This window comes from Echinococcus granulosus (assembly GCF_000524195.1).
Source record: "Echinococcus granulosus chromosome Unknown EG_S00183, whole genome shotgun sequence".
NCBI classification, from domain to species: Eukaryota; Metazoa; Platyhelminthes; class Cestoda; order Cyclophyllidea; family Taeniidae; genus Echinococcus; species Echinococcus granulosus.
Window position 1 is genome coordinate 55,283 of NW_020170563.1, and position 13,433 is coordinate 68,715.

Consider the following 13,433-nt stretch of genomic DNA (forward strand, 5'->3'; position numbering starts at 1 on the left):
GCTCACTACTATTGCTTGTAATAATCCCATGGTAGCGGTAGCATTCTTCCTCAAACGTGTAAAATGAAACGTCCCAAACAGAACTTTCCAGTAGTAAGGTCATATTACTCGAGGTTTGAAGATAAATGATAACCATCACTTGGTAGGTCCGTAAAATACATTGTCCTTCAGATCCGTTTCTGTTTTCGTGGCTTTCTGTTTCCCAAAACAAAGCATAGGCCTAGATAAGCATATGTTTTTCTCCCTGAAATCATTCCCTTTTTAAATACCACCATACATAATCAAAAATGTTCTAATTATATATGTATATATTTGTATATATTTATTACTTACTCTCCGAATTTTCTGCCAGAAGGGAAGAAAACAATTTGACGAATCGTAGCACAGATGTAGAGGGGGAAGTTGAGATTGAGAAGTAGGGAAGAAATAAGAGGAAGGAAGAAAAATGAACAGATATTTGCGGAGCTAACCAAAAAAACCAAGTGAAGACGACTTAAAAAAGGGAGTGGAAGAGGAGGGGATGGAGAAGATAGGCGATACTTTCTACACAGTCAGTCGATCGTACATAGAAGAAAGGTAGATATAAGTTTTTATAAAAATAGTAGTAGCATAGTTTTAGAGAGTCAGAGAACCATAGAGAGAAACAACTAAGATGGGGTCGCGCACTCGCGCAGAAACACATAACGAAGCACGACGAGGTCGTATGAGAGGTTGGTTGCTGGTGGGTTCGCGCACACAGTTGTTTTTGTAGAAAGGGAACAAATTTGTTTGTTAAATAATCCATGTTCTTATGGTGGAAAGTGGACGGCATCGATCAATCGAAAGGGGATGGGACGACTTTGCTGGCAGAGCGGTGGGGTAATCGGAAATTATGAAGGCGCAGTGTGGGGATGAGTGTGGTTGTGAAATTTGATCCCAGTCCTGTGCACGCGTCAGCGAAAGTGGACAGGTAGGGCTTGATTTATGAAATTGATGAGATTTGAGCTCGGCTGGTTTGGCTCCAGTTGGCACATTACGTAGACTGCATGCTCCGTCATGGTAAAACGAGTCTTCTTCACAACTATTGCAAAAATTCTGTGGATCAAGGAGAAAACAATACTTTTAGTAAATCGGCCAGTCACTGTGAACATCCTGTGCTAGTAACCCTATTCAAAGATACAAAGTTATCTTGTGCAGGTTTTAATTATTGCGTATTAAATACTGGATTTTGGTAGCGGTAGGAGTATGCTACATTTAATGGCAACGATTTATTTACAAGAATGTTTTTTTTTTAAAATAGGTTCCTAAATTAAGACGGAGAAACAATTTGAAATTTACGACAAGGATTATTTTTCAAATACAAGTTAAGAGATGCATTACATAAACTTCGAATCGCTTAGTGTGCTACTGCTGGGAATAATTGAGAACTCATAAAACTTTCCTGTTTCGATTGTCCAGAAGTTTCCTTTTTCGCACTTACTTTCCGAGCCTTCTAGAAAGTCTTGAAAATTGCACTCTTGTTACGATACTTGATTTGCCAATACCACGTATGGATGGATTCTAATCATGCTAATAGTCACTATAATGTTAGGGTCAATCAAAATATCATAGATAAGTGAGACTCTAACCACCCTGGGTCCCCAACCCTCAGCCCAACAGCCAGGTAAGCACCTGCTCTAACTTCACTCTACTCATACTTGACGGCAAATAAGAGTGTCTATATTGAAGTCTTTGTCTTCTGCTTGCTCTAAACGGGAATTTTCTAGAACTCAAGCTCAGGCCCATAAGCACCAGTTGATAAATGTTCCGTTATTTAATTTTGAACAACAAACACTAGTTCATTGAAACGACGAAGTCACTAGTCAAATTTTCAAAAAAAAGGACTTACAGAGAATCAGCTACTCCACGATTTTTTAATTCAATTGCATTGAACCTAAAGCGAAAACATGGGAATCTGTCAAAATCGGACCACTTCTCCGCTATTGAAATTTATCAAAAGTCAACATAAAAATATACACTCGTTCTTCAGGGTCGTAGGCGCAGTAGAGGATCTTGTTAGCAGGAATCGATTTCTTGGTAAAGCGAATGCTGTTCTTGTCAACAATGGTGAGGCCCTTGTCAACGGAGCAGAGCACCGTTGCCTCACATTTCTTTTTCAATCCCTTATTGGGGTTGTTAGCCTGTGAGAGCACCTGCTCCACCGCCCGTCTGACCGCTGACTCCCCTTGGAGAGGGAAGACGTCCATACTTCCCAAGTACAAAACGTCACAAACTAAAAAGAGGGAGCAAAAAGTTTCACTCGCACTCTGTTTTGTTGAGTACGAAGACTACATACCACGTCTATTTGTATATGAGGGCGATCGTTATCAATGCATGGAAACTCTTGCAAACCATCATTCATTTCGGAAACAGCTCTTAATCTTATAGTGCCTTTTTCTAGCGAAATTTCAAATCACTAGAAACCGAATCTATCATATTAATGACAACACTCATGTTTTTTGGAGTATTAATCACCGATACTATTTCTTTAGTGGATGCATAATTTTTCTTGCTTATCTTGAAAACCAAGAGGTACATTGTCTATGTGTCAGCTATAATCATACTTTAAGCAAATATGAGAGAGCAAATAATGTTTTAATAATTTTGCTTAATAATACATACTAAAGCATGCGGAAGTGTTTTGAAAATAGTCTGACTATCACCATCATCCACTTTGGTGAGTAAAAAAGGAGGAGGCATTTAGACGTCTATTTCACGAAAGTTTGTTATTTTGGTACAAAATTCCTCATTTCATAAGCAAGGTTTTGCCACATGTTAGTGATATCTAACGAAATACAATCAGCAAGAATACTATGCAAAACTGTATTAATAACAACAATATGACTTATCATTGTCACACACTGGAAGTCACTTTACCATTTTACAAAACAAATATCGAAACCCAATTGTTTAACAGTCTGTCCCCTCAATCCGTATTTGATTACTACAAATGCAATTTTATTGTAAATGATAAATTCACGACCTACAAAAGACAAAAAGGGATGCCCATAAACCATGCAGAAAAAGCAAAACGCAGCCTCAACTTTTAAAGATAGCGGGTTGGATGAACTTTGGGAAATCTCCTACTTGTCTCTTTTCCAAAACGAAATAAAATAAAGGAACTTGATTATACACTCCAAATTTAGGTACAAACATAGCGTGTTCTCGGTAAAATCACATATTAATTAGCCAATGTATCTTTTGGTCCAAATCAATAATAGATCTATAAACAGGTAAATAACTTAGTGTGGCGTTACTGCCTGATGCGTTTAAATAATTTAATCTAGTCTACAATATGATTAATACCTACCAACCAACTAAAAAGCTCACCGAAATCCAAGCCACTTAAAGTTTGTCGACCGGGTAAGGGGCTCTGCTGTCCGGCTAGGTAGTTACTCGATAGCGCACTCCTCATAGGCAGTTTGAGGAGGACTGGAAGAGCGCCCTGATGAATAGTGTGGTCGTGCACGAAAGCTGCCAGTGACGGAAATATGGGTTCACTTTCAAATCCCCTCAGGTGCACTGCGTCGCCTCCCTTCACGCGATTCAGCAGGAACGTCCTCACAGGTTCCGTGTCCTCTGAAAAACGCCAAGACGCAAAAATTGGCCATAAGATAATTATTCTCTATGGTGTTTAAGTAGACGCGGTTTTTGAAACTCGCCGGCTGTTAATGGCACTCGAACGACGAGAGCATAGGAGTTTGGCTGAGATTTGCTTGCACGTATGATAAAACGTCCGGGCTCCTTATTGATAAGCATCTGTATCGCCTCTTGACGCGAAGCGCTCGGACGGAACCAGTGGTACGAGAGGTCATTTGTCTGGGTTAGCGTGTGACGACTGTCCATTGTGTCGAGGGCCATGTGGTTGGCTTGTGCTGGACCTGTTGTGAAGCTACCGCCGTGTAGACTTCCCATTGAACACCCCAAACCTGTAACATCACGTTTATGTGCTAGGTGATTACAGACACAAGCCCATGTACTTTAAAGAAACCTAAAGTTAAAGCTAATTTCCCGGTTCTCCAGCGAAACAACTCATAATGGGAAAATTGGATTTAAACTAGATTCAAGGACTGAGTGAGGCCTATGAAGCAGGGACTGGCTCCGTTCCTTAGATGAAGACGTTGGAAAAATTTCCGTCGAAAAGACGAGTAGTGTGAAAGCCTTTGATACCAGTTAGCTTTCCACCCTTTGGGTTGATGAAAATAAACCAAAAGAAACTCCACCATGCTATTCAAATAATCAAAGCAGGTTGTATCTTAGAGAAGCAATTGGGGTAAGAGACACGCAGTTCTGGAATTAAACATCAATAATGAGTTTGGCATTTTTCCAAAAAAAGGACTTGCCGTTAACATTGGACCAATGGGATTCATTCTGAACAGTTCGTGAACGATGCTCAGAAACAACTCGACCTCCATGCTGACGTGATAGTACTCTAAAGAGCAGTGGAAAAGAATGCGAAAATAGCCATAAATTACGGATTAAAGTGAACCTATAAATGCATTAAAACATCCCTCTTCACATAAGAAATGTGTGTGTTTATTACCATGGATGGAAAATAAGTTTCCAGCGTCTCTTCAAAATGATAGGTAATAAGCTACAAATGAAGTAAAAAATGGGTAGGAAAAGCCTTATTTGGTCGCCTGATGAAATAATCGTATCTCTGTCTGAAATGCGACCCGTTATTTCCAAGTAGACAGTAACAGATAGAAACATTCCAATCTATAAATAAGTGACAATAATACGGATGAGAGTAAGTGTTGCCTGAAAATTGATTAAATGTAGGTCGACTCGCATGATGAATGGCATTAAATTCAGCCTTTTTTCCGCCGTTTAAAAAGCCCTTTAAGAAGTAATCTACGCACATTTTCCCAGACTTGGCAGACCTTGGCGTTAGCTCCGATTTGAAAGTGTTAATAAAATCGTAGCTCGATATCGTCACATCAACCAACTCAGCGCGTGCGTACCTGTTTATGTGTATTTTGCCTACTTTTTCTTTACTTTTGAAACCAATCAACTCAGGGTCAATAGTGCTTTGCCAGGCGGCTAATCTCATCACTGGCGTCACGAGCGAAATTAGTGTCCCTCGTCTCGTCTTCGTTGCACAAAAAGTCAAGACATATCACTAGCTTACTGACACAAGGAACTATTTTCTGGGTCTTTTTTCATCAAGTTACCTCAGCTTCTAACAAGGCATAGAGTAAATACAATTATCAGCTGTTAGTGGGGAAGAACTCGAATTTTTGCTCAACAAATAAAGTTAACTACTTTGTGGCTCATCTATGGCTTTAGCAGAACCCAAATATTGAAACATTATTGTTATACATTTAGTTTGTGTTAGACCATTTCACAGCTCCAATAGGAGATTAAGTTGAAAATAATCTCACTGAAATTTCACATTAGATCAATTATCAGAATTCAGTCGTTGCCTTCGCTGTTATTTTGAAGTCTCCTTAGATCTCGATCTCTGTAAATTGTAAGCAAAAATTACCCATAACTTTAGCCAAAACCACTTCTTTGTATTAATTTAAAGACCACTCAAAAATGTTTCATCCTGGCAACTGCCTTGTTTCAATTGTTTAGAAAGCAGCAATAAAAGCTACAAGAAGGTGTTTCTAAACGGAATTTAAGTGGTATCATCGTCTGTTAAATTTAATAAACTGTCAGATATCGCGACGCACCTTTTATTGAAGAAATGCATATTTAATTAAGTCTTAACACCTCTTTCAACTTCATTAGAAATTTTTTTAGCCTGTCGATGCTGTCGCTAAATTTCTCATCAATCCATTGACCTATAAAAATATCAAAAACTTTGCTAACAAATCTATATTCCCCAAATTATTTTCATGTCTGTGTGTGAAAGTGCAAAAAAAAACAAGATTTTTGGAAGAATAAGAAATTATATACCTCCTGCCATTGTCGGACCCATTCAGTCCTCTGCCTTTCTATGGTGCTGCATTTGCAGTGGCGGTAAGCGAACAAAATCCAAACCAAATACCAATTTGAGTTCATTTACTATATACCACATCAAAACGTCACAAAAGCCATCTGTCGTGGATAGTGGACTCCTGGAGACTCAATACAGAAAGAGTGAAACTACTTTCACCATTGAGAAGTCCTCAATTTCGAGTACTTTACAGTTACCCTCAATAGACGTGATCAAGATTAAAAGTTGAAACCAACCTTGAAATAGGCAACTACCATGTGTCTCTAGACACAGCTACTTATGAGCAGGTGCGAAAACATGGCATCTTCCTTCCTAAAACTTCCGTTAGACAAAAGCCTTTAGCGCTCCCGCTCAACTCACTTCTTCTTTGATGCAGTTTGTCCGAAGTGAACGCGTTAGTCAGGAATTCTAACGAGATTGACAGCACGTACTCCCACGAAAAAAGGGAAACCTCTCTATTCTGCGAGATCATTATACTATTTTCCGTCCTGTTTCATGATGAGGTGAAATTCACAGAAAAGTCGCTGCGGATAAAATTGAGTAGGGGTCAAAGAAAGTACCAGGAACACCATCAATATAAGAAATGACTATGAAGCGAACCAATATTTACTTACATGTATATTAAACTATGGAAACTCCTAAGTTCCCATGGTCTTTACCGCCATCTTCATGGTATGATCTTGCATCTACGTCTATAGGTGATAAAAAGCCATTGATCTAAACTTGAATATCTTATTACGACTTAAGGTGCTACGACACCATCTTTATGGCAGCCAATCGCGGCATAGCTGTAGATTTAAGACTGGAAGCAGTGGCCGCTTGGCAATTACTCACTGAAATGCACAGACTTTGACATACATCATCAATCGACTGTTTTGTACAAATGCAAAAACGGTGATCCACGAACGTTTTTTAGGGATGCATAATAATTCGAAATTCTAAGCCCTTCACTATTGTTGAGCTCTATTTTCGAAATAGATGCCCTATGTAATGGATGGCATGGTATACGCGGAATGCTAAAGAAGTCTAAACAAAACGTACCACTGATATTCATACGTTAAATTACCGTTGTGACAACTATTGTATAAGTGTAAAATCTACCATAAACACTGAGAACGAGCCTCATAATAACTAAATAACCCAATTACTTGAAGCTAAGAATCTTCCTGTGAAATGGGTTAAAATGTTCCAAAACCTTCCAATAGCATTATTGGAGAAATATTTGTAGAACAAGGCAATCGATCTTGGTCACTGCAATCAACTGATATCTAAGTCTTCTTTTTGTATTCCAACATTCTTAATTCACCTTCTCAAACGAATAGTTTAATTAAAAGGAAACCCTGCACTTGCTTTACGTCGAAATCCACATGAGGTGTGCCGCTAACGTTATTTGAAAATAAGACTTGTCGCTGTGGTCTTGATTTATCATGTCATCATCGTTATTTTGACTTTCGAGTAGTTTCACACCTTCAACATCCTTTTTTATTTGAAGATTTTCAATAGTTAACTCGATGTGCTACACTTTTATTGAATTGGCTTTCCAGACCTTCGCTTCACTTATTTGCTCGTTTTTCCTTTCAAATGACTGCTTCGAGTTGTAGTCTACAATGTGTTGCACCTTGGTCTGTCACTTGATGGAACTCACATTAGATAAATACGAACTAGTTGCGAATTTTAAAGATTCTTCGAAACAGATAAAAACATAAAGAAAGACCAGAATTTAAAAGCTAGTTTATAAAAAAACATTCCCAAAATCCCTAATTAAATCCTCTTGTAAAATTTAAGCGTCACTAAAATATCTTACTCTGCAGACAAAATAGAAAACACCTCCCCGACACATTCAAACCAAAAAAGTGGGCTTCATCCACTAAAAACTAGTTGAATTACTGTTTACATCGAATACTGTTAGACTTAGCGCCAGTGTATCTCCCAAAACCAATTTGCATCCGAGTTTGATAAATGAGAGCACTAATGAAGAGAGCTAAACACCTCAAAGAATCAACACCCGGAAGTTGCGAAGACCTCAGCTAGACGATGAGGAAGCATCATGAAGGATGGTATGATCCATGAACCATTGTAAAATAATGTTTAAGTAATTAGTCTTCCTGTGCCATTTCTATTAATGTATAAAAGAATTCTTTGATTCACATTTGAGACCAATTGACTATATCATTCTCGTTCTTGCCTCTCAGCTCAAAGGCTTAACGTATGGAAGCTGAGTAAACTATAATTGAGGGACTAAACAACGTTTCACTAAGTCATTAAGCGAGGTAAGGATTAGGAAAACCACTTACGGTGACTGTGCTCCCGAAAAGTACTGACCGCGATTGCCTCCACTAGCAGAGTAAGATCTTCCTATAATCAAAAAGAGCGAGAAAGGTGTTGGTATAACCAATGGCAGACCCATTTGCATCCCCAACCTCATAGTTAGGCCGAAATCGGACTACAACACCACAACAAATGCAAAAATGGGTGTTAGAGGCGTCTGTAGCGATGTTAGAGATGGTGAATATTGATGTAAGAGCGTACTGCTGAAGCTTCTATTCTGCGTCGCCCCTTGCGTAGACTGGGGCCGCATAGCGGGAGTGATTGGCTGGTGTAAGGACGTTCTCCGCGAACGAAGTTGGGCGAGATTACGGCTCTGTATGGTAGCGCCGGCAGTTGATGTGGTCGGGGGTGCCACGACCGCAGTTACGGCTGGTGGACGGGGGATGTTGGGGCCGATGGAGTACTTACTTGTCGTTGAGGCTCTATCACCATCCACTGAATGCATTTGGTGTTCAGAAAACATTTTGCTGCCTTAATACTGTTTCTATGTTTCGGATTTCTCAGTGAACGTATGCCTTTCCATTCTCTTCTTAATCGGCCTTCATGCAGGTGAAATGAAACTCACTAATGTCCCAGCCCTTCTGTAAGCTTATGGTACAATCAATTTCACACTATAAAGTCACTGCATTAGGACCAACGTGGTGGACTGTATCTGATATTGTTTTCTCTCGTGAAGAATATGATTGCATTTTTTACCACTTTGATGAATCTATGCAGTCATTATACAAGGATTGTTGAAACCACATTGATCTTTGGCAACCACCCAGAACTCAAGTTTTGTCTCGTAATCAGGAACGGAGTGGGAACAGACCTAAACGATTTTAAACCATTTACTGAGAAACTGCTTAAAAACTTTGTCGAAAAGGTTTAAAATTCCAAAAGTTTAAAATCTCCCCTTATGGCAAGGGCCCGAAAATGACCCATACAGATGGGTGAGTAATCTTAAAATGGGAATAAAAGGTAAAATAAATAGTGAAATGAGGTTGGAACTCAAGGGAGCTTTCCTATACCATACAATCGCTATGGGATATTGTCCAGGCGTAAACGCTGCTTTTTAAATAAGTCATCTCAATGACATTTTTCAGTCAAGGATATGGTAGATGAATCATGAGACTCAGATGGTTTCTCGAAATTGTAGAATTTCATTATATGAACTTTGTTTCTGCTTCATTGTTAAATTTAATTCACTGAAACTTTGTCCCGATGAATGACAACAAAGAGCAACCCGCGGAAACGTCAGAGATGGCGTTCGAAATAAGGCAGAAATTATGTCAAGAATAATATTTCACGTCCACAATCTAATCACCTTAACTACTAGTCCCTCAGTTCCTTGGCGTGCCTATGACAAGCCAAATTCCTGACTCGTGTACCTTAGGTAAGTATGGAGGTGTAACTCAAACACTAAATCATACGCTCACAATAGCCTTACAACAAAACAATGGCTGACCTGCAGTGTGTGATCCAGCTCTGGGCAGAGTAGCCGCACTTGATCCTGACTCCAGATCCTGAATTCCACGTCCAATGGGCAAGAGGGAGACAATTTCCTGGCATATTTCTCCATACCCCGTCTCCGACATGCGTCGTGATGACCTCAGATACTAAGAGTAAAGACAGGAAAATGTCAAAATATTTCTCCCAACCACAAGCGGGTGTTTGAACTGCGATTCGAAGGAATGTTGGAGAATGAAGGTGAAGTTCAGCATAAGCGAAATTTTATTATCCTCCACACCGTATTAATATCCTTAATTTATTTGGATTGTGGTGATAAAGGAAAAAAACACCCAAATGACAATTTAAGTGGTACTAAGTTTCAAATGATGATCAAATTTCTCCTCCCAAGACACTTGTTAAGCACAATTTAACATTGTCGGGAAGTGCGAGAGGAGAGAGCATTTAGAAAGGGTGCTAAAAATGGTTGAGAGCTAAATAAAAAAAGGCAGAACAAATATTTGATTAGACTAGGAGAAATACACATATAATCACTTCGTTTGAAGAGGCCTGATGGCAACAGTAACGGATTTATGGTTGGCATTGGCTGGAAGCAAAATGAGAAGGTAATTTATATCTAGCGACTTTTAGCATTGTTTTGCAGAAAGAGAACTGCCCCTTTTGTGTGGAACTTTAGACAAAAGGATTTAAAAGTGTAAAGGCACAAAAATTTCACTGATTTTATTGGAAAATGCATTGGTTTTAAAATTACTACTATTTACAAATATACTGCAAGAAGTGGTAGGACTTTGATGATAAATCGATAAAGTGCCTTATTATTACTATTAAATAATCGATCACGAGGTGATTATTATCTGTTTTTATGGAATTTTGCTTCTACTAGTTGATATTGTTGTCTTTTAGGCATATGAAAGCAAATGTTTAGATTGGAAAAGGCAGAAAATTTAGGCGACGAACGATAAAGGGCGGTAGTGAAATAATGAAGGTAATTATGGTGAGGATAATATGCGCACTGAGGTAAGTCGTTCGGGTTGGCTTTTCGGTGAGGCGGAAGTTACCGGAGTTCGTATTATCTAGTTGAAAAAAGTGCATAAAAGCAAACAATTTTCGTCACTTTCTTACACCGTTGTCTAAACAAATATTTCATGTCTATGATAATCGTATTGAAATGTGTTCGCAAATAAGGGAGACTGGGCTGTGACTGAAATTCAACAAATGGTTATTTAGTTATTGTCATATTTCAGCTCTTTTAAGGGGCTATCAAAAACGCAACTAGACTTATTAATTAACAATTGATGTAGTTATGAAACTACCAAGCCGTTTTTCTCAAAACAATGTAAGCGGATTTATTTTTATTTGTTGGCAAAAGCGCAAAGTGTGCACCTCATTTAGAAAAAAGCATTTTTCTGAAAAAGAAATAGCACTTATTAAAACATGCACGTTCAATTTATGACTGCATATAAATGAAAGATCAACCCAAATGCACTAATGAAAGACAACTGTTGGAGCACAGGATAGAGTCAAAATAATTGAATATGTGAGATTACCTTTTTAAAGTACATGATAAAGCACTACAGGAAAATCTGATTTGTACTTTCTCTTACTAAAAAGGGTTGCACATACAGCGACGCAATTCGGCCATTTACTGATCTTCTTTCAAAATTAAGTTATTGAGAGTAATCGCCTTTTCTAATCCAACATGCCACATCCCAGCTGAAAAAAAAATGCTCTAGAAATTGAAAGTATACGCTTAAAATAGGTGGAGCTCTTTCACAGAGAACCGATGATTTAGTAGAGATGCTTTATAGAGGTCGCCAGTATCACGGATGTAAGGTTTTTACCACGCATTAAATTCATTAAAATATGTATGCATGATTTTTAAGCAAGTGGTGGATGGAAATTTTTCAAAATTGTTAACACAAACATAAATTTAAAACTACATCAGCAAGAATACCAGATAACAAAGTCAGAGAAAGAATAGCTAAACAAAATGAAATGTTTTTGTCAATTTCACAAGGGAATCTATATCCGTATGGCATTCTGGCCCGTGACATTTCGTTCCTTAGGTGTGCTTGTTTGAAATTTTTAGAAATAGTAGTTTAAACGGTTGAATCACTAGGAACTTTTAGATAATTTTTCGAATATATCCAAATTTCTTAGTCTAATTAACAGAAGGACTTAAGGGACACTAGTTTTTCTACTTGGAATTCAAACCTAACTAAACATTATATTTACATACACGAAATCGTACTAGGTATAGATAATTTTGAGAAGTGGTACCCCCTAAGTTCACTTATCATTTTCGTCAGATAATTCACTGAGCTGAAAAGCATTACTTCTAGACTAGTTTAATTAACTAAATCCATAAAGGGAAAATTCGAAAGAAAGTTTGAAGCCTTAAGATTCTTGCACGAGTTCCAAATTAAAACTGTAGACTAGCCACAGCATTTATTGGATAAAGCTTACCTCAGTTTGTTGGTTTAGCTCGTTCCTTCGACGCAAATTCTCTTGATGTGCTGAGTATGTTCCACAAATCGGTGGCTGTTTCAGGTAAGAACCGGTTTTGAGATTATTTTCTAAATCAAAGGTATTAAATCTTCATTTGCCTCCCATCGAATTTAGATGCTGAATTTCAATTTTGATGCTTCACATTCACTCACCCGAGCTCCACTGATTACGGAGTGTGTTTGAGTATTGATGGATGTTCGTTTGGCTGAAGGTTCGAGGCGGTGCTTCTGAAACCATAAAGGCTGCAAACTTAAAGATTCGTATTTTCCCAAAAGCAAAAGCTCCTGATGATGCAAAATCAGACTCAAATATGCAACATATAAGAGAGCGCATAAGAAAAACATGCAAGGAGCATCAGAAGTAGCCTGAAACCAAAAGAATTGATTATTCGAAACCTTAACTTACTATAACAAATGTACCGTTCTAATGTGTAAATGCAATGTGCAGAGACTCGCCTGAAGTGATTTTAGAAAGACTGGACTTTCTGGAAACATATCTGCCAGCGTCACTAACGGCATTACTGGATGTTCGTGAGATACGAGTCATTAGAGGTGGTTTCCGTCGGTTCTCTTCAGCTAATGAAGGAAAAGGGAAAACAAAAAAGTACCTACAATTCCTTTGGTCTGTTTCATCTAAAAACGCAGAAATTCACGAATTAGTCATTAGGCTCGGAAGCACCAGTGTATTAGTGCCATTTTTCCGATATTCAGCAAGCCTACTGCGGTTAGAACAAAAGGTGAGTGCTGTCAGAAGCGCATGTGTATGTATAGGTGGACTCAAACACTAGATATACCTCGGGTGGAGCGATAGAATTGCATGAAATGCTGCGAACGCAATGATTCATTAGTTGCGTTGGCGATAGTCTGATCTGAGGCCATGTAGTCGTAAAGGCTGACCGGAGGATAAGGTGGCTTTTTCGGAGAGCATGGTATCAAACGAGCTTTGGTAAAAAGGTAGAAGTAGGCTATTTGTTGCTTCGATTGAAAAATTTCTTTAAAATTAACTATCAAGGAACCGTAGCAGGGAAAACAAAATATACTCTTGCAAAAAAATAATACTGGAACAAAGATTTCTATGGGAATTCCAGTAAGAATACTGTTGAAGTCAAATCTGGACGCTTCATTTTACACGTTTGAGGAAGAATGCTACCGCTACCATGGGATTATTACAAGCAATAGTAGTGAGT

At 38.4% G+C, this 13,433-nt stretch overlaps 1 protein-coding gene across 1 annotated transcript in view; it reads right to left on the bottom strand. All coding sequences in view use genetic code 11, as the record gives it.

The window, feature by feature from the left end:
* Positions 1-932: 932 nt before the first annotated feature.
* The window catches only part of EGR_10012 (Tensin-1), a gene marked incomplete at both ends in the record, with an annotated part of 19,286 nt that continues 6,785 nt past the window's right edge, over positions 933-13,433 (bottom strand). Inside the window, 11 exons of the mRNA XM_024499261.1 lie at positions 933-1,074; positions 1,868-1,912; positions 1,996-2,251; positions 3,349-3,597; positions 3,663-3,947; positions 4,358-4,450; positions 8,257-8,313; positions 9,738-9,888; positions 12,206-12,315; positions 12,400-12,531; positions 13,041-13,187. Of these exons, the coding sequence (XP_024346325.1) occupies positions 933-1,074; positions 1,868-1,912; positions 1,996-2,251; positions 3,349-3,597; positions 3,663-3,947; positions 4,358-4,450; positions 8,257-8,313; positions 9,738-9,888; positions 12,206-12,315; positions 12,400-12,531; positions 13,041-13,187 (1,667 nt within the window). The remainder of the gene's footprint in view (positions 1,075-1,867; positions 1,913-1,995; positions 2,252-3,348; positions 3,598-3,662; positions 3,948-4,357; positions 4,451-8,256; positions 8,314-9,737; positions 9,889-12,205; positions 12,316-12,399; positions 12,532-13,040; positions 13,188-13,433) is intronic.